Below are 24,912 nucleotides of genomic sequence, written 5' to 3' on the forward strand. Positions count from 1 at the left end.
CAACCATCAACTCGACACCGAGTAAATGTTAATCTGCTTGCGAGTAAATGTTTACTCAGGAATTTTACCGAGTAAACATTTACTGTAAGCAGCGTTGTAACTGTAATTTGTCCTTTGTTTTAATTTAACGTCTCTTTACTTACAGCATCGGTGTATGCCGTTTGTTTAACTTAATGTGTACCTTATCATATACCTTACATCTTTATTTACAACAGAGCTAAGACCCCTCCTCATCTGCCTGCCACACAGTTCATTAGTACCTCAACCCCCTATCGTAGTACCTCACTGGGCCACACCGCAATACTGTACATTTCTGTAATGGATCGGACACCGCGGTTACTGTCGGCCGAGCGTATCTGCGTACAGTACAAAGTGGCGCGCACGAATTCTTGAATGGGCAGCAGGCCCGACTTTCCCATGTCCTGCATCCAATCGTTGGAACGATTCCATGATACAGTATGCCATGCGCTTTGTCTCGACAGCCCTAGATAGACACTAGAGCCTTGCATTTTGCATGGAGGCAGGCAGCGAGGGTGGGTGCTGCGTTGTCAGCCATGTTCCAATAAGCTAGGAGATCGTGGAGATTGTGAAGGCGTGTACAGTAGCACTATACAGTAGCATGGTCGTGAGGGGCTCCAGCAACGAGAACGTGGAGTAGGCAACATCATTATGTCATGGTTGCCTGTTCTGTTCTCTTCGTCGCGTGTCATGGGCAGTTAACACCCTGTTTCAAAGCCGTGCCTTTGCTACAGATTAATAGTCATACAATTCTCAGTCAATGCACCCCCATCACCACATGGCTCACCATCCCCACCCGACCGCTATCCCCGTTTTGCCGCGCTAATCTCTTACTTCGTACTAGCAACACTGTCACAAGGATTGCTAGCAACCCGCCCACCAGCGCCAGGTCGTCACCAACTGTCGTCCTGTCTTTCACGGCTCGAGAAGCTGATAACTTTCCGCTCCCGTCTTCTGAAGTGCCACTCTCGTCCCCTGAAATACTCGTTTCTTCATTTTGTCGGGGAGCTGTCTTATCCCATACCTTCGTCCACCATTCCCATAAATCACCCAGCCACCATTGCAATCTCAAACCCACGATTGCCACATTTCCAGCAACAACAGAGCCGGAGTCTTTTTTCGTCACCATAAATAGTGCATCCATCGCCTTTTCACGATCCATTTGCACACCTTCCCCCCTTGCATGCATCATACCAACCGAGAACATTCCCTCGGCATTGCCCATGTTCGCCGAGTTATTGTACGACCTGAACGCGCCCCAGAAATCGTTGTTCTCAAGGTATGACACATCCCCTGCCCGGATGTGCGAATGCGTATGCCCTTGCAATCCGCTCATCTCGTACAGCTCCCGCATCTCCGCGATCATCCGTTCCCTGCTCCAATGCGATAGTTCTGCCATATCTCCCTCCTTCGACATCTCCAAGATCATTGCTGCATTGTGCTGACCAAGTTCAATACCTGCATGGGCAGCTTGCGAGTGTCTGTAGAGGGACCCAAACATATCCTTCCGATCAAACGCACTGTGAGCCAGATCGAACAGAGTATTCCACTCGCCCGCCTCTGCAACTTCTTTGAAAAGTCTCAATGCCTCTCTGCCGTTCCCTTCACTTCCAGGGGCTGCCCGTCTATCAAACAAAAGCACACCCAAATAAAACTTGCTCTGTATGTTCCCGAGCTTGGCTGACGCCTGAAAGTGCTTCATCGCCTTTTCTGCGTTCTTGTCCCGTCCCTGCCCATGGTCAAACATCAACCCTAGCTCAAATGAAGCCTTCGCGTGATCGCGCTCCGCCGCCAACTCAAAATGCATGGCTGCCTTGGATAAGTCCTTCTTCATTCCACCCAACCCATGCAGAAAAATCATCCCAAGTGCATAGTGCCCATTACGGTCTTCGCGTGCTGCAGAGTGCCGGAAATGCGTCATGGCCGCAGTATAATTACCTTCACGTAGCGCAAGGTGCCCCATCAGCCCATGAGCCTCCCCATGACCAGCAGCAGCAGCTTGGCGCAAACGCTCCCTCGCTTGCTGATGATCTGCCCTCATTCCGAGACCGCCGGTTAAAAGCAAGCTGCCAAGTAGCGTCATAGAATTCGTATCTCCAGTTTCGGCGAGATGTCTGTGATAGTGATAGACCTCGTGGTCGTCCCCAGTCGGCTCAGGAGGCCCTTCCTTAAACATCCCCTCCTTGAACCTCGTTCTCCCCACGCTCATCAATGATGATGCCAACGGAATCTCACCGTACTGGAAGTTTTGCGGCGTCGGCCAATACCTTCCATCAAACGCAATCGCGCGAGCAGCCTGCTTGTAGTAACGAGCCGCCGTTTCGTAATCTCTTCTCAGCCCAATGGCGTGCATATACCTGAACCCCAGCGCAGAGTTGGCATATACGTTTCCAGTCTCAGCCGCAATGGTCCAATACAGCAGTGCCTGATCCAAGCCTTTGCGCACGCCGTGTCTCTCAGCAAGGCCTGAGGCGTGCAAAAAGCCGAGCATTGCCAGAGCATCTGGTTGCCCAACTTGTGCTGCACGGCGCAGTGAAGCGACACCCGCGGCGACATCGCGCTTCAAATGGGTATCCCCTGCCATGAGTAATGCACCTATTGTTGCGGCGGCACCAGAATGACCGAGAATTGAAGCGAGACGGAAGCGACGGACCGCGCTGTTGTAGTCGCTGTGATGCGCGATGAGACTCTCGGCAGAGGAGACAATTCCATTCAGAAGTGTTTCCTCTTTTTCCTTATCATACTCATCCAGTTCTTCCGCAACTTCTGGTTCAGGGGAGAAAGGGGTGACGGGTTCGAGAAGCGTGAATCCATAGGCGTGAAGGGAAGAAACAGCTTGAGGGGGAAGAGTGGAAGAGCGCACATGTCGATCAGGAGGGTGTGTCGGAACCTCTGCGACGACAGAGGACATTGCAACGATTGTGAAGCAAAGGCCTGTCACGAGCAGGTGAAGCTTCATCATCATGCCAAGCGCTAGCCAGAACCACGCTGTTCGGTAGAGGTGTCCTGCGCAAGGTTCTGTTCGGTGTGGTCGAAGTTGAGCGCCGAAGGGCAATATGAAACGAAACGTTGGGACGAAGAGGGAATGAAAATCGAGACGGTGTGAGGCGCAGGGAGAGGGTTTGAGTTTTTATGGCTGATGCACTCGTGCAGTGGACTAAATGTACAGTACATCACAAAAAAAAAACTGTAATGTATTACTCGTTTTTATATCGGAAAATACATATTATTTACAGAAAGTGTCGGTCTCAGTCATTTTCACGGCATAACTCATGAACCGCAACTCCCAAACAAGGCCTCTTCTTTGTTGTTCGGCTGCATTGAGTCAACATTGTCTCATCCCCCCAAAGAGATCTACTCGTTATCGATTTGCGACAATCCCTTAACGCCTTCCCGGTGCGTAGAAGGAATGACCAACGTGCAAGCGCTAGAAGGCCTGAGCTGTGCCGGTCAGGGATTGTCTCCGCCCGCATGTGCGACCCAGACGCCCCGATGTCTGAATTGATTGTGCCATCATCGCCTGGCGACGTCACAAAGCATGCGCTCTCCCGGACTCCTATCGCAGTAGTGTCTATCCCGAGTCCCGAATCCTCGTCCCTTCCCATCGCCCTCCTTCTTTTCTCTCTCTCCCTCAAACTTCTTCTGTTTCCTGCCCACTTCAGCACTGATTTCGAGGTCCACCGCCATTGGAAGGCCCTCACCCACACCCTTCCCCTTTCGCAGTGGTATGTCGACACCTCTTCAAAATGGACTCTCGATTATCCCCCGCTTTTCGCGTATTTCGAATACGTTCAGTCCTGCATCGCTGCCTTTTTCCATCCTCCTTTAGTCGATCTTGACAATCACAACTACGCAACCAAGCCTGTCGTGTCTTTTATGCGCTCATCGGTGCTCGTACCAGAAGTGCTCTTATTTATCTCAACAAAACTTCTGGTCTCTTCCGTAGCAACTGAAAAGGCACGCCACAAAGGAGGACTCGCAAAGGCCGTCGGACTCGTTCTTCTTGCGCCAGGCCTAACGCTGGTCGATAACATTCATTTTCAGTACAATAGCCTCCCTATTGCCGTCTTAATGCTGTCTCTTGCTTTCTTCTATTCGGGCAGACTATCTAGCGGTGCAATAGCTTTCGTTGCAGCACTTAATATCAAACACACTTTGCTCCCTACCGCCCCAGTAGTCGCCATATACATTCTCGCCGCTATTCACAAGACGTCTCCAAAAGCATCCGACTGCGTCATTCGCCTGTTCACGATTGCCCTGGCAACGATTTTAACTCTGACTGCGCTGTGGGCACCGCTTTACTTTGCAGGCGGAACAGACCTACTTGCACAGGTCATGTCACGCCTGTTTCCCTTCGATCGCGGCTTGTTACATGCATATTGGGCGCCAAACTTCTGGGCCCTCTACGCCACAGCCGACAAGCTGCTGGTCTCGTTTGGGCTTTCGCTGCGCACAGTGGACGTAGACCCGACCACAGGGCACATCGGCGGTCGGACGCCGTTTGCCGTGTTGTGGAACCCAACACCTATGATTTGTGCGACAGCGTTGCTTGCTTCGTTAATTCCCGCGCTTCTCCACTTATCAAGAAGGCCAGATCAGCTTCTTCTGGCGACCGCCCACGCAACGCTCGCCGCTTTCTCTATTGGATGGCACGTTCATGAGAAAGCTGTCCTCGTCCCGCTTCTTCCGCTAGCAGCGTTGGCAGGTATCACTGACAACACCGCAGTGAAGGAAGCATTTCTATGGCTTTCACTAGGCGGCCAGTTTGCGCTCTTTCCCCTTGTACAGGAAAAAGGCGAGAGTATGTTTAAGATCGCGCACTTCATTGCCTACCACGTTTCTGCTATGCAGACTTTGATGACTGATAAATGGTCGTTGAGGCATTCGATGCTTTCGCTCTACGCAGCCGGAACTATACTGTTGGAACTTTATGCAGGGTTTGGCGGGGTGCATAGAGCTCTATTCGGCGAGCGATTGCAGTTTCTGCCGCTTCTACTGGTGTCTGTCTATGGTGCGATTGGCGTTCTGGTTGCCTTTTTTATGATCACATTGCTCACTTACGGTATGGCCGACGGGCGAAACGCTAGTTCGAATTAGGATAAGAAATAAAAATCGTGAGCCAATGTGCTTCCTGCTTCTGGTGATGCCGAGAAAACACGAGCGCATTCCGTTCCCCTGAGAATGCTTCTGCCTTGCGCATGGCCATGTTTAAGAGAGACTGTGACTTCTTATGGAAGGAATTGCCACAAGCCTTTTTTTCTGTATAGAACGGAATGGTTTACTTCTGGCCAGAGAGACATGTTCTGCATTTTGTCGCGTTACGTGATCTCTGCATGAGGAAAGCGCCTATGCCACACCTGAGCGCAGACTGGCAGTGGTTCTTATTATCGTATTATCTTGTGGCCGGTGCTTCCGTGCTCCAGTAGTCTCAGTTTCTACTAAAACTTGCATCAAAGTTGCTTTCGAAGGCTTCAGATTTGCCACCTTCGCTTTTGCTCTTGCTAGCCCCCATAACCGAATGTATTGATTGACAATGACGTTAGTACCCAGGGGCGCCGCGTATGCGACGCCTCATATCAAGCTGAGCTTTTCTGCATTGTGAGTACGCCACCCGAATTGCTTTGCAAGAATCCTCCACACCTTCAGCATCAGGCTGCACGCAATCCTTGAGAGCTTTTTTCTTGTCGGGATGCTCGATGACGCATCTCGAATCGCTCAAACAACGGACCAGCTCATCGAACAGACCCTTGCAGGACTTCGACATCGTCGAGAGATCGAGGGCTGTCTGCAAAGGACACTGCCGTTTGCTGAAGAGGATGGCAGCGTGGGTACTGGGGGACGTTTTCAGCGGCAGCAAATGGGCAGACGCGAGGGCACTCCGCAAACTTTGGGACTAGTTTTTCTACGAAGGGACAACTCGGGCACGTGGAGCAGGAAGTGATGGCCAGCTCCCGATGCCCTTATCCGATGGTTGTATGCAACAAATTTCAAAAAAAAATTGTTATGAACACTTTGTGATTCTCCGTGTGTGCTCGAACAATTCCGGGAGCAGGACAGCTCCTCTGCGTGAAATCCCAACAACATCTCTTTGTGTTGATCTCAAGAATATCTGAACAACATTCAAGCCACTTCACCCCCTTCCAAGGGAAGCGTTCAATACTTCTTGGAAATATCACCCATCACGAAGCCACACGCACTAACCCTAACAAGCCCAGTTTTATCGACAAGGCCCCTGTCCTCAGTTCGTTGATCGCAAAGGCTTAGACAATGCCGCGCTTCAACCGTTCATATAGGGGCTTATTCGCCAACCGCATGATACAGTTTGGGAATAAGATCTCGTTTGCCGAAAACAAGACGAGACGAACATGGAAGCCCAACGTGCAGGTCAAGTCGATGTTTAGCGAGACGCTCGGAAGGATGCTCAAGTTCCGCATGACGACGCGTGCAATGCGAAACATTCGCAAGGCTGGCGGGATCGAGGAATACTTGCTGAAGACAAAGGAAAGCGAGATCAAGTACCCACGAGCATTGAAGATTAAGCAGGAGATAATTGAAGCGCGAGCAGCTGCAGCGGCTGGCGGGACCGCGGCTCAGAGTGAAAAAGCAGCTGCAAGTGCCAGTAGAATGCGAAGTGGCCAGCAGAATGCTGCTTCTTCATCACAAACTAGAGTTGTTCCGTCCCCATTTGGTGGATCTGTGCCAGCCAAAGCAGGATATGTTGGGTTGCAGGAAGCTCTCTGGCTTTAGGATGCACGCGGCTCAGCATAGTCAATACTTCACAGTTCATATCTAACATCAATAAACTGTAGTGTACACTATCAAACAGCAGAGATACAGTTGTTTCGCCGCAAACTTAGAAGAGTAGAGGTAGTTCAAACCTCCGGCCACATTCTCGAAAGTGATCAACGATCTGGCGAGAGGGCCAAACAATGACGTGACCCTATAACTCGGATGAACTTACGCTATCTGGAATCAATTCAATTTTTAGGGCAACACATGCTCATATTAAGAAAGGAGCGTTTATTTCACGGAGACTTCGGCTAAATGAGCACGAATGCAAATCTAACCAGCCCACCTAGTCCTCACTGTGTTCGAACCAGCACCTACTACTCTTACATACCACCGCGTAGACGAAGCACCAGATGGAGGGTAGATTCCTTCTGGATGTTGTAGTCGTTCAACGTACGCCCATCCTCGAGCTGCTTGCCGGCGAAGATAAGCCTCTGCTGATCAGGCGGGATACCCTCCTTGTCCTGAATCTTAGTCTTAACGTTCTCGATGGTGTCCGAAGACTCGACCTCCAGGGTGATGGTCTTGCCCGTGAGGGTCTTGACAAAGATCTGCATACCACCGCGAAGGCGAAGCACCAGATGGAGAGTAGATTCCTTCTGGATGTTGTAGTCGTTCAACGTACGCCCATCCTCGAGCTGCTTACCAGCGAAGATAAGCCTCTGCTGATCAGGTGGGATACCCTCCTTGTCCTGAATCTTAGTCTTCACGTTCTCGATGGTGTCCGAAGACTCGACCTCCAGGGTGATGGTCTTGCCCGTGAGGGTCTTGACAAAGATCTGCATACCACCGCGAAGGCGAAGCACCAGATGGAGGGTAGATTCCTTCTGGATGTTGTAGTCGTTCAACGTACGCCCATCCTCGAGCTGCTTGCCGGCGAAGATAAGCCTCTGCTGGTCAGGCGGGATACCCTCCTTGTCCTGAATCTTAGTCTTAACGTTCTCGATGGTGTCCGAAGACTCGACCTCAAGGGTGATGGTCTTGCCCGTGAGGGTCTTGACAAAGATCTGCATACCGCCGCGAAGGCGAAGCACCAGATGGAGGGTAGATTCCTTCTGGATGTTGTAGTCGTTCAACGTACGTCCATCCTCGAGCTGCTTGCCGGCGAAGATAAGCCTCTGCTGGTCAGGTGGGATACCCTCCTTATCCTGAATCTTAGTCTTCACGTTCTCAATAGTGTCCGAAGACTCGACCTCAAGGGTAATTGTCTTGCCTGTTAGCGTCTTGACAAAAATCTGCATTCCTCCACGGAGACGAAGAACCAAATGAAGAGTAGACTCCTTTTGGATGTTGTAGTCAGAGAGAGTGCGACCGTCCTCGAGCTGCTTGCCAGCGAAGATAAGCCTCTGCTGGTCAGGCGGGATGCCCTCCTTGTCCTGAATCTTCGTCTTCACATTCTCAATAGTGTCCGAGGCCTCAACCTCCAGGGTGATAGTCTTTCCAGTCAAGGTCTTGACAAAAATCTGCATACCACCACGAAGACGCAGCACCAAGTGGAGAGTGGATTCCTTCTGAATGTTGTAATCGGAAAGGGTGCGGCCGTCCTCGAGCTGCTTTCCAGCGAAGATCAAACGCTGCTGGTCAGGCGGGATTCCTTCCTTGTCCTGAATCTTAGTCTTCACGTTCTCAATGGTGTCCGAAGACTCGACCTCCAGGGTGATGGTCTTGCCGGTGAGGGTCTTGACGAAAATCTGCATGCCTCCACGAAGACGAAGGACGAGATGGAGAGTAGACTCCTTCTGGATGTTGTAGTCGGAGAGGGTGCGTCCGTCTTCAAGCTGCTTACCGGCGAAGATGAGCCTCTGCTGGTCAGGGGGGATGCCTTCCTTGTCCTGAATCTTCGTCTTCACATTCTCGATGGTGTCCGAGGACTCGACCTCGAGAGTGATGGTCTTCCCGGTGAGGGTCTTGACGAAAATCTGCATGATGTCGTAAGAGGCGTAGAGGTGTCGTGAATACGAACGAAGTGGGGTAGAGTGTGTATCCGAAGAAGTCGAAGCTGTCGTGTGAGGAGATGGGGAGGTGTGAGGAGAGAAATGATGAAGGGTGGAGGGTCGCCAGCTATCTTATGTACCGTTCCAAGATGTTCGTCTCGCAACCCCCAGAAATAAAACAAAAAAAACCGCCCTCAGAGACGGCAAGGCGGCCCGCCAGGCGTCGCCTGCACCGGGCCAAGTGCAGAAAACGAGAGCACCAGCGAAGCACAGCATGTGCCCCAAACGGGCGGTGCGGGGGCGTGTGCTTGCAGGCGAAACGCCCTGTAAGTGGGCAATGTGTTTACATGCGCTGACGCGCGCGAGTGCGGCCCCGAACGGCCCGCCGCCGCGCGAAGGTTCTGGAGATGCCTCGGGCGTCACGAGGGCTGCGCAGCCAATGGCATCGTCCGAGGTGGAGGCTGCCGCATTCTGCAAACGGCAGATTTTCTCCCGCTAGCGCAACACCCGCGGACACCGCAGCTGCATTGTTGCGCAGAGAGCGCCTGACAGTGCTTCAATGGCCGTCGTTAGTCTGGCGTGCCGCTTTACAGACGCGGCTGGATTTTTTTCTTCTTTTCGGGTGCGTCGTGTGAGAAAATGACAATTGCTTTCTGGATGCCAGGAAAGCCTCCGTTTTTGGGGACCCATGCAAGTCGACATGCTCCGGGCCAATGGATGCCACCCGTTGCAATTGCGCTGCTAACGAGATGCACCCCTTGTCGAGATGCATCCAGTTGTTTTACTCGAAACGGGTTCCGGTGATCCATATTCCGTTTTTGAGGAGTTGACTCACCTCGCTACCCTTATCCCTTGTGCGTCTGAGCCTCGATTCGACAACAGCTTCGGAAAGACCATACCGTAGTAGCACCCCCCATTTCGAACACAAACGGTACACGTACCGTAGTGTCGACGTTCCAGAGGCGCGCGAAAATCTGTCGGAGACGCAGCTACCGCCAACATAGGTTTACCTGTTTATGCCTGCAACTACAAATGAACATCCACTTATTATCGTCGACCCACTCGCAGGACCAGTCTGAGCATCCAGTTTGCGAAGTGACCAGGCTGGCGTCTATGGCGATGGCGCACAGTGCAGCTACAACAGTATCGACTGGAACCTCCTTCCACCCTAACACGCAAACCTCGAAGTATCTCGTGTCTCGTGTGTCTCCCCTCTTGCTACAGAATCGGGGTACAAAAAGTGTGCTATTGCAATGCTTTAGAGTGTGTCTTCCAATTTGCGAGCATAACGTACAGTTCATTTATCCCAGGAGATAGTCTTGATTCGGTCCATTCTTCTGTGCAACATGAGGCAAGGGCGTTGCCAAGTTTTCCCCATTTTTTTAATCGTACACCCTTCCATCTTTCAATCTCATCTGACCGCCATTCTTTTTAGGGCGGAGCTCGACCGCCTCCATCCATAACGCTATGCATGTCACTATGCATGGCCCCATGTACAGTAAGTGCACAACAATTGTCAGTGGATATTTACGTAACAGGGTGCTGCTAATCATGCGAGCGACACAAGGATTATCATGCTACTTGCGTGGCGCCACAACGCATCTGCGCAGGATATCCTCTAGTGCATTTGACTGCGTTAACAACCGGATACTTTTTCGCTCTACAGTACAAATGAGAATATGCACCTCAACTACGCCTTCACTTGCCACACGCGTGTGTGACAATCCATACCCGTAGCATTTGTTTGGCGCCCCATTGACTGTTCAAAGTTTTTATGATCTAGAGCTCCCTGCTGTTCTATTCCCATTGGCTGGTCTGAATTTCTGGATATTACCAACAGCAAGGCAATAATATCGTAGATATCTTGCCAAGAGTACAGTAAAGTTACGTACAGTATATGGTATCCTGCAAAGAGCAAGTCAGCAAAGAGCAAGTCAGCAAAGTTTGGTTGGCCTTGCACAGCCGAATTGTTGGACAATTCGCGCTCTTTCGAAGGACGGCAACCACCCTGGTGTCAATGCTAACATTGGAGGCTGAACAAGGCCCGTGCAACCCCATGCGCAATCATTCACAGTCCCTTCCTGGATGCGCCGAACAAGTCAACACTCCGTGTCAGGGTTTACTTTCGAGCATTAAATCATTGCGCTTCAGATACCTTACATAGAAAGACTGATTTTTTAACTCTTAAGATGCGACCCTCCTCTTCTGTCCTCAAGATGACACACAACATCAACCCATGTGCAAAGCGAGCGCGTCAACTGCGGCGTTGCGGAACAAACATCTATGGAGAGGCTAGAGCACCCGCAAAACATGCTAAAAGACGGACTAGTCTGGGGGTTCTACACCATATAACGTTTCTATCACTAGAATTGTTTTCTACATGTGTACAGTACTGTACAGGAATTGACAAGCACGTTCATACTGCGCCTCAAACACATCTGTTTCAGAGGCTACTTGCTTATTTTGCTCAAATTGTCCAAGTTGTACGACTTTAGAAACCTATTTAATGTACTACACTAGCATGCTGAAGTTGCTCGGCGTGGAAAATATGTACAGTGATGTGAAATACAGGCGCCTCTTCGTACATTCAAGTCATAGGCTTACGAGGGATCCACGGTGCTATGGCAATGGAGGAGAGCCTTTGTTGCTACTATTGTAGTTTCGATGCAGTGCAAACACATACGATGGCACGGGCGAACAAACTTGATTCGCGGACATGCAACTCGGCTTCCGATGTTGGGTAATGCAGCGCGTGACGAGATACAGTATTGCCAACGACGAGACCGGAAAAGAAGTCACAAATATGCTATGTCAAAGTGTAAAAACGTGTGAATCTTTACTTCCCTCGCGGAAGGAAACAAAAGTGGTAAAGCCCAATCCAATATTACGCCCCAAGATCTTTCTTAATCTTATTCAATGCCGACCCCGCCTTGAACCATTCCAATTGCTCGTCGTTGAATGTGTGGTTCAGAGTCACTTCTACAACTACTCCGTCCTGTTTTGTAACTTTCATAGTTACTGGCTTGCCGGGCGTAAGGTTGGCAAGGTCTACAAGCGATATCCGGTCCTCTGGGCTGATCTTATCATAGTCGGCAGTATCGGCGAAAGTGAGGGGAAGCATGCCTTGCTTCTTCAGGTTGGTCTCATGAATACGCGCAAACGACTTGACGATCACAGCAACACCACCGAGGTGGCGGGGTTCCAGAGCGGCGTGCTCGCGGCTCGACCCTTCCCCATAGTTCTCGTCTCCGATGACGACCCATTGCAAGCCTTCGGCCTTGTACGCACGAGCTGTGTCTGGCACACCGGCATAGTCTCCAGTCACGACATGCCTGACGCTGTTGATCTCGCCATTGTGGTCATTCACAGCTCCAATTAGCATATTGTTAGAGATGTTATCAAGATGGCCACGATATTTGAGCCATGGCCCCGCCATTGAAATGTGGTCAGTTGTGCATTTTCCCCTGGCCTTGATGAGGATTGGCAGGTTTTCATAGTCCTTTCCATCCCATGCAGTAAAAGGCTCGAGAAGCGCAAGTCGCTGAGAGTCTTCCGCGATGGAGACATCCACACCGCTTCCATCCTCGACCGGAGGTTGGAAGGTGTCCTCCCCAGGATCGAAGCCTTTGGAGGGGAGTTCATCACCGCTAGGCGGATGCAACTTGAATTCCACGCCGTCCGGGCCCTTGAGGGTGTCGACTGTCGGGTTAAACTCGAGTGATCCAGCAATGGACATGGCGGTCACAATTTCTGGCGACGCAACAAACGCGTGGGTCTTGGGGTTTCCGTCATTACGCTGCGAGAAGTTGCGATTGAACGAGGTAATGATAGAATTGGGCGTGCCCTTCGGAACGTCCGATCTGTTCCACTGACCGATGCAGGGCCCACAAGCGTTTGCCAACACTGTCCCGCCAGCCTCTGTGAAGGTATTCAAAATTCCGTCACGCGCAATTGTTGCGCGTACTTGCTCTGATCCGGGTGTGATATTGAAAATAGACTTTGTCTTCAACCCATGGGACAGGGCCTGGTCGACAATGGAAGCAGCTCGAGACATGTCTTCGTACGAAGAGTTAGTGCAGGACCCGATGAGACCTGCAGAAAGCTCAGTCGGCCAGCCGTTCTTGACAACCTCCTCCTTGAACTTGGAGAGCGGATGCGCAAGATCGGGGGTGAATGGCCCGTTGACATGCGGCTCTAACTCGGAGAGATTAATCTCAATGAGCTGGTCGTATACGGCGTTCTCGTCAGCGCGCAAGTGCTCTGAGAAGGAATCGGCAAGACTGGCTACACCCTCACGACCGGTGGACTTTAGATAATCACCCATGCGGTCGTTGTATGGGAACATAGATGTAGTCGCGCCGATCTCGGCGCCCATGTTGCAAATGGTGCCCATTCCAGTGCAACTGAGAGAATCCACGCCATCACCAAAGTACTCAACTATCGCGCCTGTGCCTCCCTTGACAGTGAGAATACCAGCAACCTTGAGAATAACATCCTTCGGAGAGGCCCACTCCTGCAGCCTGCCAGTCAACTTGACGCCGATAACATTGGGAGCCTTGACCTCCCACGGCAAGCCGACCATTACATCGACAGCATCGGCGCCTCCGACACCCACAGCGCAAGCACCGAGGCCGCCAGCATTAGGAGTGTGCGAATCCGTACCGATCATCAAGAGACCCGGAAAGGCGTAATTCTCAAGAACAATCTGATGAATGATACCAGACCCGGGCTTCCAGAAGCCCAGGCCGTACTTGGCGGCTGCGGAGGCGAGAAAGTCGAAGACCTCTTTGTTCTGGTCCTTCGCCTTCACCAGATCGGCCACTGCACCCACCTCGGCGGCGATGAGATGGTCGCAATGGATGGTGGACGGGACGGCGACCTGCGGGCGGGCGGATGCCATGAACTGAATGACGGCCATCTGTGCCGTGGCATCCTGGAGCGCGACGCGCTCGGGGCGGAGCTTGAGGAAGGTCTCGCCGCGCACGGGGACCTGCTCGGGGTCGTCCAGGTGTCCGTACAGGACCTTCTCTGCGAGGCAGAGCGGGCGGTTGAGCCTGCGCGCGGGGGGGACGGAGCGGGGCGGTTAGACGCGGCATGCGGAGACGCGGACGGAGGGACACGGCGGAATTGGGCGGGCTACGTACTTGCTGCGCACTGTGGTCAGGCGATCGTCGATGGCCGCGTACACCGGCTCTAGGTGATTGTGCGGCTCCAGCGGCGCCATGGGGGTGGCGCGCGCGGCCGCGGATACGCGGAACGCGCGCGTGAGCTGGCGCGGGATGTGGGTGGCGCGACCCATTGCGGCGGGGGGGGATCGTGGGATGGGGGCGGGGGAGGGGGGTTGGGGGTTGAGGTTGGAGGAGAAAGAGGGCGGGGGTGAGAGGACGCCGAAGGTGACTTAAATTTTACGTTGGAGACGGTCGGTGGGACCATGGGCAGATTGGATTGCGCATGCCTGGGAGCGTTTGGTTGGGCGCAGCAGGGCGTTCGCGATTGGCCCGTCTGGCGGGCTGGGGGGGGGGGGGTGTGTGTGTGGCGATCCAGGCAGGGGGCGCGAGGTCCGGGGCGAGCGGAGCAAGCTGGCGATGGTGCCGGGGCAGTCATTCGGGCCTTACACCGCCCGTACTCGATGTACACGTTGCAGATCTGGCAGCAGCGTACAGTATAGGGGCGCAGTATCCGCCGAGTGGTGCAGGAGCCGGGAAATGCGAGACTAAACAAAAAAAATTGAATTTTGGTGTTGGATCGCTTGGTGGAGATTCTCTTGACAACTGTAGGGGTCTTCAGGCGTTTATCATACTACGATTGTAGCAGTCGAGTGGTGGCGCGGCCAACGAGATCGGGATTGGCGCCGGCCGCGCTGACAGAGCGTTCTGTAAGCGCGGCGGATTCTCCCCGAACGAGCGGAATGGTGAGAAAAGAAAAATAGGTGCAATCGCCAGCCCAATTTCTACATGCATGTCCCGAAGTGTGCCGTTTCCGCATCCGGCGCAACTCGCGACCCGCGCGAAAGGAGGAAACGTCGCGGGATCAACCTTGCAAACCCGCTCCCCCTGCGTACATACGCTTGCGCTTCCCTGCACGCCCGGCGCCACCTTCCACCACCCCCGCACGCCTTCCCCGCGTCCCCACTGCCCTCCCCGCGCCCCGCACCCCTCCGCACCCCTCCGCCCGCCAATCCCGCATGGAAGGCCCGCTCGTGCCGCACGCCGCCGCGCCGCGCTACTCGCCGGCCGCGCCGCGCCCACCGTCCTCGTACTCCACCGCGCTTCTCAAGCGCCTCAAGAAGGCCACCAAGCGCAAGAGCCCCCCGCCGCGCCCGCCGCACGTCTCCGCCGCCGTGGCCTCGACCGCCATCGCGCGCCAGCTCGTCGCGTCCGCCGTCGCCACTGCCCACGCCGTCACCAACGAGAAGGAGCCGCGGAAGCCCGTCGCCAGAATCGAGCCCCCGCCACGAACGGGTTACGCGTCCGAGAGCGACGCCGTCGCAGACGAGGAACCGCCGGAAATCTCCATGGATGACCTGCACGTCTCCTCCGACGAATTGCAGCTCGCCGAGTGGAGACATCACGCGCAGTTCGAGTTCGCCATCTCCGCCCGCCACGTCGCCATGTACTAATGCGTCTCGACGCGTCGCCATGTTTATTTTCCCACTACTAAGCAATGTACAGACTGTATATCTATTACGGTAACTTACCCCGTTCCGATCCCCGGAGTGCTACACCCGTATTGTCCTGTAAAAGTCATGCGGCACTTCGACCTCACCGCTCTCCACAATTACCCGTGCCTGCGTCCCGATTACTACAGGCACCCCGTCGAGCACGCCGCGCAGCCGCCCCGCGTCCGCCCTCATGTGCGCGAGCGCTTCGCCCCATTCCCGCGTGCTCACCGACTCCGCCCGCCGCAGGCTGTTGATTCCTACCGCCCGCTTGACGTTCGCCACGCGCTTCTCCTCCGCTACCCGCTCGCACCGCACTTGTTCGAACCTTTCATGCACTCCTCTTCCATGTGAAGACAGCGCCGATAGCACTGCATCTGCCCCTGTCGAAAGCCCAACTCGGATTACCCCTTGCTCCGCCTCGCATTGCACCCCGTCACTCTCGTCGATCATCAGAGCCACGGATACCTGTTCGCGGACCTGTCTTGATTCCACCTCGCTGCTAATCAGACTCAGTAGTAGCTGCTCGTATGAGTCGAGTGCTGCACTTGCCCGTAGCATCCTTTCCATCCGTTCATGATTACTATCTTCCCTACCCGCTTCCCCCTTCGTTTCATCATTCTCAATCCCCAGTACATTAATGTTGTGCATCACAAGTTTGATCCCTAACTTAATCGCTACCCTGGCCTCCAGCTCTCGTAGCCTAGTCATGTGCTTGTTGCTTTTCTGACAAGCCGCGACTACCTCGGAGGAGGACAAGCTATCTCGCCACGTCTCTGTTGACGCGCACGCTCCAAGCTGCATCCATGGATACGCGCCCTCAGTATTCAGAGTGACGTCAAATCCTCCATCCATCTCGACAACTAGATTGGACAGGTACTTTGTCCTCACTTCAGATAATGTTCGTGCTAGCCGTCGAAATATCACCACAAGCTTTGCCTTTGGTGGTAACCCGGCTCCGAGCGTCACGTAAAGTCCACGCGACCTCTGCAATGCTAGTCGTGTGACAAGCATCTCATCGTCAAGGTCTGATTCTGCCGTGCGGGGATTCCCGGTCTGCTGTCTCTGGACGTTGGACATGATAACACGTCGAGCATGCCGTATGAGCTCAGTCAGAGAGGAGAATCGTTGCCCTTCTTGCCCCAATGGACCAGGTCTGCGGCCTGGCAAAATATTTTGCGGGGGTGGCTCAAGACCTAACGATTCGAACAGGCTATGCAATGCATGTCCCAGATTAGTCTCGTGGAATGGGACCACCGCCTTGTGGAGTCCATAATCGTTGACGTTTTGTTCGTGCTTCCCTTTCGAAGACTTTGGCTTTGCTTTCGCGAAGAAAGTCAGTTCTTTTGGCGGTTGGAAAGCCTGGGGTGGGATATTTCTTGTCCTCGCTTCGACGCGATCGAAATGCCGCTCAATAGCAGACTGTAGGACCTGGAACGAAGCCTCGTTGACCTTTCTATGTTGCGGAAATTGTCCAAGACGATCGGGATGGATGTGTTTGTACAGCCGGTGCACGTGTCGTTTCAGCTCTCGAATTATGTCCTTCGGCTCTCTCGCGCTTGTCGAGACTACCCGTCGTAACATCAGCAAGCATCAAGGTGGCCTGCCTCAGTGTCGAGGGTCAAGCGGTAGAATATCTTCTTCTCAGCCGCGCATGCCTACTCCCGGAGTTGCATGTGCCGAGCGGAGGGCACAAAAGGTCTCGCACACCTGCGTTTTCTTTCCGAAGAGTGACACGGGTCCTAGTTGAGCGCTGGGCGGGCATCGTAAGGCCTGCGATGAGCACAAATCAAAAAGCAATCCCCGAAAATTTTTTAGAAGCCTGAATTTCTGAAAATCGTTCTGATATCGTCTCTCCACGTTACGTTGGAACAGGTTACTTCGCAACACGCTACAGTAAAGCTTTACTGTACTTCGCTACGCTCAGACAAGACGAGCGACAACGCGTTCTGACGTTATAGATTTGGCGGTGTCGAACATCAGAGCCAGATAAGGTATCTTCGGTATAAACCGATAGACACCTATTTGCCACAAAAAACATCGACACTCGTTAGTTTTGATAAACACACAATCATCATTTGAGCAAATGTGGAAAACGTTTTGAACACAATCACGAGGAGGCATGCTCGAAAGATTTCAAATCTATTTCCAGTTTTTCCGTTCAGGTGACTAAAGATAAATACCATTGAAGATGGCAACTCATGCGGAATCAACTGCCACGTCAGTGAAAAAGTGGCTACCCTTTTTCACCTTTTGCTTCTTTACAAGGGGTCTGTCTTTTGACCAGGCCCAGGAGCTTTCAATAGATTGATTTTGTACTGCGTCGTGCAGAAAATGAAAGAGTTGGGGGTGAAGGTGGATGTTACTCTTTATGCTGTTATAATTTCTGGAAAAGCAATCGAAAGTATTTCGGGACACTCGAGATGATTTGCTCCTTTAATGCAAATCATTGGAATTCATGAAGCCTCTCACAGACCCATATGCTTCTCTAGCTACTATTACCTTTAATCGGTCCCGGTCACTCCAGACGCTGGCTCCTAAGTCGTAAGCGTACGACATTACTTTTTCAAATGCTTCTTGACTTTCAAAGTCACTTAGAAGTACTCCAGGAGTTGTCTGGACTCGATCCTGTTCAGCTTCCCACAATCTAATTTCGTCACTCACATTCGAAGGAATCACTCCTCTTTTCATCCTTGGGTGGGCGTGAGCGTTTAAATAGCCAATAATTTGATCCCCAGTGATCCCACTCATCAGAGCTCTTCGCACTGCGTCTCTAGTTAGGTGTCCTACTACCATGCTGGGCAGTTTGTACCGCATATGCGTGAAGAGGGCAAGCAAATTAGTCTGAAAATTTGAAGTGGTATACGCGTAGACGCGAAAGTTTGTTTCAACGAAGATCTCAATCTCTCCTGCGATTTTCACCATCGACGATGCGTCTGCTGTTGACGCTGGTCCTGACTGAATCCGACTGGCCGAGGTTAGTAGACGAACACCAACTGTGGTGGGACGGAAAGTGGCATCTTCTCCAAGCCTTACAATACCTAGCTCGTGCAGCTCTGCCATTAATTCTCGCTGACATTTGGAGAGATGTGGATCGCGATATTCTTTCCCAGGGCACGCAAAGGACAGTTTGAAAATTAGCTCCCAAGCATCCAGCTCCTCACCTCGAAACTGCGTATTCACGATACTTCGCAGTAGCACCCACAACTGAGCGAACGAGTCCTTCAAAAGAAACTGAAATCCAGAGCTCGTGATACACAGTCCAATCGATTTGGATTCCAGGATCCCAACCTGCGCAAGCGCTTGGACAACAGTCCCACCCGGAGCGTTGGAACCGTTCGATTCTACGAGAAAGTTCAGAATCCGGTCAAGCTTTGCCGCGGAGAACTCGTCCATTTTCTTCGTGACCACCTCCCGACTTTCGACGTCAACCATCTCAATGTCCTCGCATGGACCGCCGAAGACTGGTTCGACGCCATAGGTTACAGATCTCCGCAGATTTTCAGCGAACTTATCATTAAGCTGCAATCGTGTTTCCTTGCGGCCCGGTCCATCGACAAGGGTTTCCACTTCTACAAGCACGTGAAGCGCTTTGAGAGCAAGAATCGCACTGTCGTGACGATCGTAAGCGCGCTGGCGGCGGCGCAGGCATTGTCGGAAACTATCGACACTAACCTCCTGATTCGACGGCAGGTAGATAATTCGTGCCACGTACAGACGTGCGATGGGCGGCAACGCACGAAAAACGCATTGGACTGCATGCGGAGACTCGTACAAGCGAGTGATAAGACGTTTCGATTTGGCGGCGGCGTCAGCGAGATCCTCAAAAATACTCTGAGAGAGCCCTGGTGCAGAATCCGAGCGCATCGCACTGAGACCCAGAACGTTGGGTCCTCGAAAACCTGTACGGATATAGTCTGCCGTACGAGAGGAGAGGATACGCGAAACAAGTAGCTATGGTCATCGACCGAAGAAATGCAACGACCCTTGTCAAACCCGCGGCATTTTCTCTGTCTTTCCACCCGTGCGCGAAGCTTGACCCCTGCTTCGCTTTGACTGCTACGGAATGGAAATTGTAGAGTAAAAGATGGGATCGGCTAGGATGCAGAAGGCCACGGGCTTCGGTAAACGTGGATGTTGTGGTCGGAAGTGGACGTTGAGCGTTTCTCATAACCCTCTCGCGTACCATACGCAGGGCACAAAATTTCTACGGAAAATTGAAAAATTCTCTCCGGAGTGCGGATAGCGGTCACTCGCTCCTCCTCGGAAGGTTATACCATCATGCAAGGCATGGCGGGCTCCTTCCCCGCTAACTTCGTTACTCACTTATGACATCTTCACATCGTTTCTTGACATCGTCAAGATGACAGTGAAGTAGGCTTTCCACCACTTCAGGAGCACTTTTACGTGTGAGTGGGGACGGAAGCAACTCCATATTTTTGCGAGTTAGCAGTATACTTCAAAACACGATGGCTCTTATCAACGGAGAAGTGCAGGGTTAGCTTCGCAGTAGCCGGAGCGCACGTTACTGACCTGCAGTACACTCGCATTTCATGAATCGCTTCCATGATTTCGATGTTGACGAAGCTTTCAATGTTTTGACACCACGTCGCTTGTTGTTGTCTCCGACCTCTTCATAGAAGACAGTCCTGCAGGTACGGGGTGGATTGCAGTCCAAAGCTCCTTTTGGGTGACAAAGAGCAAGTGGTGAAAATCGAAAAGCCGCCGCGACATCTGAACTGCTCGAAATTGCGCAATGCCTCGATGGTTGACGAATACGAGTTAGCCATTCTTCATTTTCGCGGGAAAAAGGCATCCGAAATCCTGCATCCGAAATTCTGCGAAACGTAGCATTGCTGCAACCAAAGTGCATCATGTCTCCTTTCACCGTACCGTACTCCTTACTCCGTCTCTCAAAACCCACCCCCGCTATGCCGGCACCCTCCGCCACGGCTTCCGGGTCGGGGACCTCGCGTGGGTCGGAAGGCGGGACGCACTTCCCCGAGCTGCACATCTCCCGCAATGTAATGGGGCAAATTCGCACCCTCATGCTCTGCGCCACTTCACCCTCCGAGCATATTGCTAACCTTCACGCCGTCGAAGAGCCGTCTAATCGTGCAACATCACCCACGCTAAGCATCTCCGCCCTGTCCTTACCGGATGCTACTGTGCAGCTTGCGGAGGCTCCTATCATCCTGACGGCGGGGCCGTCGCCATACGTGCACCCGCGTCGTTGGAACGCGCTCTCGCTTCCACTCTCTTCTTTTGCGTCGTTGCCAGACGGCAACCCTGTCGTCACATTTCAAACCCGCATACGGACGTTCGTTTTCTCCCTCGATGATGCCAGGGCATTCGACGCACGCGACGGACGACAGCTCGCCCAGACTGCACTCGGAATTGTGTTGACTGGCGGATCCTCATTACGCCAGGGCGAAACGGCTGGATTATTGCGAAAGAGGGGAAGGGCGTTTGAAGTAGTGTTGACCGATGAAGGAAAGGCTGACGAGGGTGTATGGACGCTAGGTGGTGGTCATGCGGAGATATGGAAGGCGTTGACGGGGCTTGCGGATATAAGGGCAAAGAAGAGAAACAAGAAGCTCGGGAGGAGGGAATTGTGTTCGTGGGTGGCCGGAGAGATCACAGTGCTGCATTTTGACGAGAATGGTGCGGCGTGGAGTAGACAAGGCTGGATGAGAGTACTTTGCGGCCGCACAGGTGTGGAAAATTATGTTGCAGAAGTTAGGGAAGTCGCGGGCCGCTACATCGGGCGTTTTATGAGGGAAGGACGCAGCAGACAACAGACACGGACAAGAAGAGCAGGGCCGGATGTATCAAAACCCCAGCGTAGGCCGAGAGCCTCAGACAGAGATATAAGGCATATAAGGCGAAGTCATGGGAAACAAATAGAGAGCGCAGGCAGGACTCCAGAGGTTGATCTTGATTTTGAGCTAGAAGAGCGTGTTGATGAAGTGACGAGAACCCTGTCCTCTGCAGGAGCAGACGAAGAAGAGGATGAAGATGAAGTAACGTCCCCGCAGGAAACATTGATAATAGAAGATGATACAGTGGCAACTGGCGATTTGCTTGAGAGCAGTGAGGACGATTTGAACGGTTCTGATGAAGACCGCACGATGGAGGCCATGTGCCGAAAGTATCTCAATGTAGGATACGCGGAAGAAGTTCAACGGCGGCTTGATCGGCTGAGTTGACGCGGCGTCAGGTCTAGTCAGGCTAGAGTAATCGCAGTCCTAGACGGTTTTCAGACCTTTGGAGGGTCGCCACTGCTCTCTTGAAGTTAAGTCGTAGAGATCGGACGCTAGACGGGACGCTGAACTCAGTCAGACCATATATAGAAGGGAGCTTCTCTCTGCCATCCTGTCGATTCGCAAAAGTCCGGTTTATTTTTTGTGTTCGCTTCTGCAGTTGATCTTAAGTTATCATTATGAGAGATACTCTCATTTCTACGCGCTCCCACACACTAAAGTTACATGTATTGTAGAGTTCAGTGAATCAGCCTAAGTCAACCCAACGCAATGCTCACCATTGCGAAGGTTCAAACTTGGCGATACCCCAGGGGCTTACAGTACCACGATTCCCGGACATTCAGGCGAAGTGGAGATTCGTCTCGTCTTCTCCAACGCTACCATGACACCACAGGCTTTCATCTCACAAAGAAACTTCAGAGCTCTGCCAATAGAGGTGCGAACGTGATGAAGGCAAACACGGCGATGTTCGACTCTTGCCAGAACTGCGTCGGAATGGTGCGTGAAAAGGCACTTCACTGACAAGCGCATTCATTACTCCAGGCGGAAGCTTGATTCTGCTCACTTCCTCGCTCTGTGCTCCCACATTCTAGAAGCTGAGCATGTGACAATGTTATTTACCGCATTCACTGCACAGACGGCAGAGACATGTCTTCCCCCTATGCGCTCGAAGACTATAACTACATTCACTCTTGCAGACAATCAATCAATGTCTCTTTACATGAAATCTCAAGTAGATGAGAGACGTGCTCCAGCATATTACAACGGCGGTAGTGGGAGAGAAAAATCAGGAATACAAGTCCTCATCACCATCCGCATCGGCCAATCCTGCATCTCCGCCAGCCGGTCCACCTCCAGCCGGACCACCTGCCGCGGCAGAGTCGCCGAACTTGAACTCGTTTCCAAAGCCACGCGTAGTCTGCAGCTTCTGCGCAAACATCTCGTACTTACGCACGTCAGCATCCGTCACAGACCGTCGCGCATACTGCATTGCTTCTTCAAAGTGGACACGTGTGATGTACGGAACAGGGTCCTCCTCCTCTTCGTCCATTGCTTCCGGGTTCTCCAGGCGACGCTTCTCGGCCTCTTGCTCCTTCGCAATGGCCTCACGAATAGCAAACTTGCACGCCCGCTGGCAAATTTCAGTGATATCTGCTCCGGAGTATCCTTCAAGTGCCTTCGCCAACTCTGTCAAGGATACATCCTCGGCAATCGGAGACTTCTTCAGCGCAGCCTTGAAGATCTGCACGCGTGACTCCTCATCCGGCAACGGAATGTACACCAGTTGGTCAAGACGCCCAGGTCGCATGATGGCAGGGTCCAAAATGTCAGGCCTGTTCGTCGCTCCAATGACGAACACATTCTTCTTCACCCCAACTCCGTCAATCTCGGTCAGAATCTGGTTGATCACACGGTCACCAGCTCCTCCTGCGTCACCGGCAGATGACCCGCGAGCGCGCGCAATCGAGTCCAGTTCGTCGAAGAACAAAACACACGGCGCAGACTGGCGTGCCTTGTCAAATAGCTCTCGTACATTCGATTCAGATTCTCCGAACCACATCGTCAACAGCTCCGGCCCCTTGACACTGATGAAGTTCGCCTGGCACTCGTTTGCAATCGCCTTCGCGAGCAGCGTCTTTCCACTTCCCGGCGGCCCATAGAACAGCACTCCCTTGGACGGTGACATCCCGTATTTCTCGAACATCTCCGGATGCTCCACAGGGTACTGGACAGTCTCCTGCAATTCCTGCTTCACCTTCGTCAGTCCACCGATATCGTCCCACGTCACATTCGGCACTTCCACAGCCGTCTCCCGAAGGGCACTCGGGTTCGACGTTCCCAAAGCAAACTTGAAGTGAGCCTGTGTCACAGCCAAGGAGTCCAACACCTCAGCCTCAATCGTATCGTCATCAAGATCGATCACATCCATCTTCTCGCGGATGCACTGCAGCGCCGCCTCCGTGCAAAGCTGCGCCAAATCAGCTCCAACAAACCCGTGAGTCTCAGACGCAATTGATTCAAGATCCACGCTATCGTCCAGTTTCATGTTCTTCGTGTGAATCCTCAAGATCTCAAGCCGACCAGTCTCGTCCGGTACTCCAATGTCCAATTCCCGGTCGAACCGACCAAAGCGACGAAGAGCAGGGTCGATCGAATTCGGCCGGTTCGTTGCCGCAATGACGACTACATGCGCGCGAGACTTCAACCCATCCATCAGCGTCAGCAGCTGCGACACAATACGCCGCTCTACCTCTCCATTCGTCTTCTCACGCTTCGGCGCAATTGAATCGATCTCATCAATAAAGATAATGGCAGGCGAGTTCTTTTCCGCCTCCTCAAACGCCTTGCGGAGGTTCGACTCGGACTCACCAGCAAGCTTCGACATGATCTCCGGCCCGTTGATCAAGAAGAAAAATGCGCCTGTCTCATTCGCCACCGCACGAGCAATTAGCGTCTTTCCTGAACCTGGCGGCCCATACATCAGCACTCCACGCGGCGGCTTCACGCCCACGCTTTTGAACAACTGCGGATGACGCAACGGAAGCTCCACAAGCTCACGGATCTGTGCGAGCTGCTTCCGGCACCCCCCAATGTCATCGTACCCGACATCGTCGGCCTTCTCCTCATCCTCCCGGATGAGCGGCTCACCCTCACAGTGGATCACAGTGTCCGGAGCCACAATACAAAACTCTTCAGGATCCGTCTCCACAACCTTAAACTCCACCGCGCGCATAGCAGCTCGAATCACGAAGGTATCTCCTTTCCGCACCGGGCGATAAGCCTCCAAAAAGTACGGTCGCAGATATACTCCAAACAAATCAGAGTCTGCTGCGAGCCCTTCTAGATCCTCAGAAAACGGTAGGACATGAATTCTTTTGCCGTACTGAATCGACGGGCAAGCAGAAACTGAAATCACATCTCCCAGTCTCACACGCAGATTGTTCCTCACTACACGGTTGCAGCGAATCTTGACGTCGTCACAATCATCATCTGCAAGTACAATGCAAACAGTGTCCTTGCGCTTCTTCCCCTTCAGCAGCACTGTGTCCCCGCGGAAGAGACCCAGTTCCTCCATTTTGGCTGGCGAAAGCGCGACGACGCTGTTGTCATCGTTAGTGGCGTCATCGACGAGCAGGCGGTTGGGAGCCTTTTTCTTGTCCATGATCGCGGTCGAAAAGTCAGTCTTTGGCTTCTTGTCCTCCGCCTTGGGGGCGCTTGACGGCCCGGCTCCATCGTTCGGCATGGTGAG

The 24,912-nt window shown here is 52.8% G+C and overlaps 8 protein-coding genes; 3 read left to right on the forward strand and 5 right to left on the reverse strand.

The window, feature by feature from the left end:
- Nucleotides 1-775: 775 nt before the first annotated feature.
- Nucleotides 776-2,983, reverse strand: CHC_T00008936001 (Sel1-repeat containing protein). Its single transcript, XM_005710699.1, has one exon. The coding sequence runs from the start codon at nucleotides 2,981-2,983 to the stop codon at nucleotides 776-778; it is 2,208 nt and encodes a 735-aa protein (XP_005710756.1).
- A 527-nt stretch (nucleotides 2,984-3,510) lies between these two features.
- On the forward strand, nucleotides 3,511-5,157 carry CHC_T00009383001 (dolichyl pyrophosphate Glc1Man9GlcNAc2 alpha-1, 3-glucosyltransferase, family GT57). XM_005710700.1 is given in 2 exon segments: nucleotides 3,511-5,115; nucleotides 5,116-5,157. The coding sequence occupies 1 exon segment, from the start codon at nucleotides 3,511-3,513 to the stop codon at nucleotides 5,113-5,115; it is 1,605 nt and encodes a 534-aa protein (XP_005710757.1). The 3' UTR covers nucleotides 5,116-5,157.
- Nucleotides 5,158-5,707: 550 nt separating this feature from the next.
- Nucleotides 5,708-5,959, forward strand: CHC_T00007211001 (hypothetical protein). The gene has a single exon (XM_005710701.1). It carries the CDS (start codon nucleotides 5,708-5,710, stop codon nucleotides 5,957-5,959), a length of 252 nt encoding a protein of 83 aa, XP_005710758.1.
- A 326-nt stretch (nucleotides 5,960-6,285) lies between these two features.
- CHC_T00007212001 (hypothetical protein) lies at nucleotides 6,286-6,837 on the forward strand. XM_005710702.1 is given in 2 exon segments: nucleotides 6,286-6,765; nucleotides 6,766-6,837. 1 exon segment carries the CDS (start codon nucleotides 6,286-6,288, stop codon nucleotides 6,763-6,765), a length of 480 nt encoding a protein of 159 aa, XP_005710759.1. The 3' UTR covers nucleotides 6,766-6,837.
- Nucleotides 6,838-11,558: 4,721 nt separating this feature from the next.
- Nucleotides 11,559-14,040, reverse strand: CHC_T00008781001 (Aconitate hydratase, mitochondrial). XM_005710703.1 is given in 3 exon segments: nucleotides 11,559-11,625; nucleotides 11,626-13,795; nucleotides 13,886-14,040. The coding sequence occupies 2 exon segments, from the start codon at nucleotides 14,038-14,040 to the stop codon at nucleotides 11,626-11,628; spliced, it is 2,325 nt and encodes a 774-aa protein (XP_005710760.1). The 3' UTR covers nucleotides 11,559-11,625.
- A 1,326-nt stretch (nucleotides 14,041-15,366) lies between these two features.
- Nucleotides 15,367-16,983, reverse strand: CHC_T00007213001 (hypothetical protein). XM_005710704.1 is given in 2 exon segments: nucleotides 15,367-15,459; nucleotides 15,460-16,983. 1 exon segment carries the CDS (start codon nucleotides 16,981-16,983, stop codon nucleotides 15,460-15,462), a length of 1,524 nt encoding a protein of 507 aa, XP_005710761.1. The 3' UTR covers nucleotides 15,367-15,459.
- Nucleotides 16,984-17,806: 823 nt separating this feature from the next.
- Nucleotides 17,807-19,266, reverse strand: CHC_T00007214001 (hypothetical protein). XM_005710705.1 is given in 2 exon segments: nucleotides 17,807-17,835; nucleotides 17,836-19,266. The coding sequence occupies 1 exon segment, from the start codon at nucleotides 19,264-19,266 to the stop codon at nucleotides 17,836-17,838; it is 1,431 nt and encodes a 476-aa protein (XP_005710762.1). The 3' UTR covers nucleotides 17,807-17,835.
- A 2,519-nt stretch (nucleotides 19,267-21,785) lies between these two features.
- CHC_T00008704001 (transitional endoplasmic reticulum ATPase (valosin-containing protein), Cell division control protein 48) lies at nucleotides 21,786-24,906 on the reverse strand. XM_005710706.1 is given in 2 exon segments: nucleotides 21,786-22,449; nucleotides 22,450-24,906. The coding sequence occupies 1 exon segment, from the start codon at nucleotides 24,904-24,906 to the stop codon at nucleotides 22,450-22,452; it is 2,457 nt and encodes an 818-aa protein (XP_005710763.1). The 3' UTR covers nucleotides 21,786-22,449.
- Between the last annotated feature and the right edge of the window lie 6 nt (nucleotides 24,907-24,912).

Source organism: Chondrus crispus, genomic scaffold (assembly GCF_000350225.1).
Source record: "Chondrus crispus Stackhouse genomic scaffold, scaffold_66, whole genome shotgun sequence".
NCBI lineage: Eukaryota > Rhodophyta > Florideophyceae > Gigartinales > Gigartinaceae > Chondrus > Chondrus crispus.

Excerpts from the sequence above, each read along its gene's own strand:
- CHC_T00007214001 (XM_005710705.1), bottom strand. The coding sequence starts at position 19,266 with ATGCGCTCGGATTCTGCACCAGGGCTCTCTCAGAGTATTTTTGAGGAT.
- CHC_T00009383001 (XM_005710700.1), top strand. The coding sequence starts at position 3,511 with ATGTCTGAATTGATTGTGCCATCATCGCCTGGCGACGTCACAAAGCAT.
- CHC_T00007212001 (XM_005710702.1), top strand. The coding sequence starts at position 6,286 with ATGCCGCGCTTCAACCGTTCATATAGGGGCTTATTCGCCAACCGCATG.
- CHC_T00007213001 (XM_005710704.1), bottom strand. The coding sequence starts at position 16,983 with ATGTTACGACGGGTAGTCTCGACAAGCGCGAGAGAGCCGAAGGACATA.
- CHC_T00008781001 (XM_005710703.1), bottom strand. The coding sequence starts at position 14,040 with ATGGGTCGCGCCACCCACATCCCGCGCCAGCTCACGCGCGCGTTCCGC. Across the intron at positions 13,796-13,885 it reads CTGACCACAGTGCGCAGCAA|GCTCAACCGCCCGCTCTGCC; the intron begins GTACGTAGCCCG and ends CCCCGCGCGCAG.
- CHC_T00007211001 (XM_005710701.1), top strand. The coding sequence starts at position 5,708 with ATGCTCGATGACGCATCTCGAATCGCTCAAACAACGGACCAGCTCATC.
- CHC_T00008704001 (XM_005710706.1), bottom strand. The coding sequence starts at position 24,906 with ATGCCGAACGATGGAGCCGGGCCGTCAAGCGCCCCCAAGGCGGAGGAC.
- CHC_T00008936001 (XM_005710699.1), bottom strand. The coding sequence starts at position 2,983 with ATGATGATGAAGCTTCACCTGCTCGTGACAGGCCTTTGCTTCACAATC.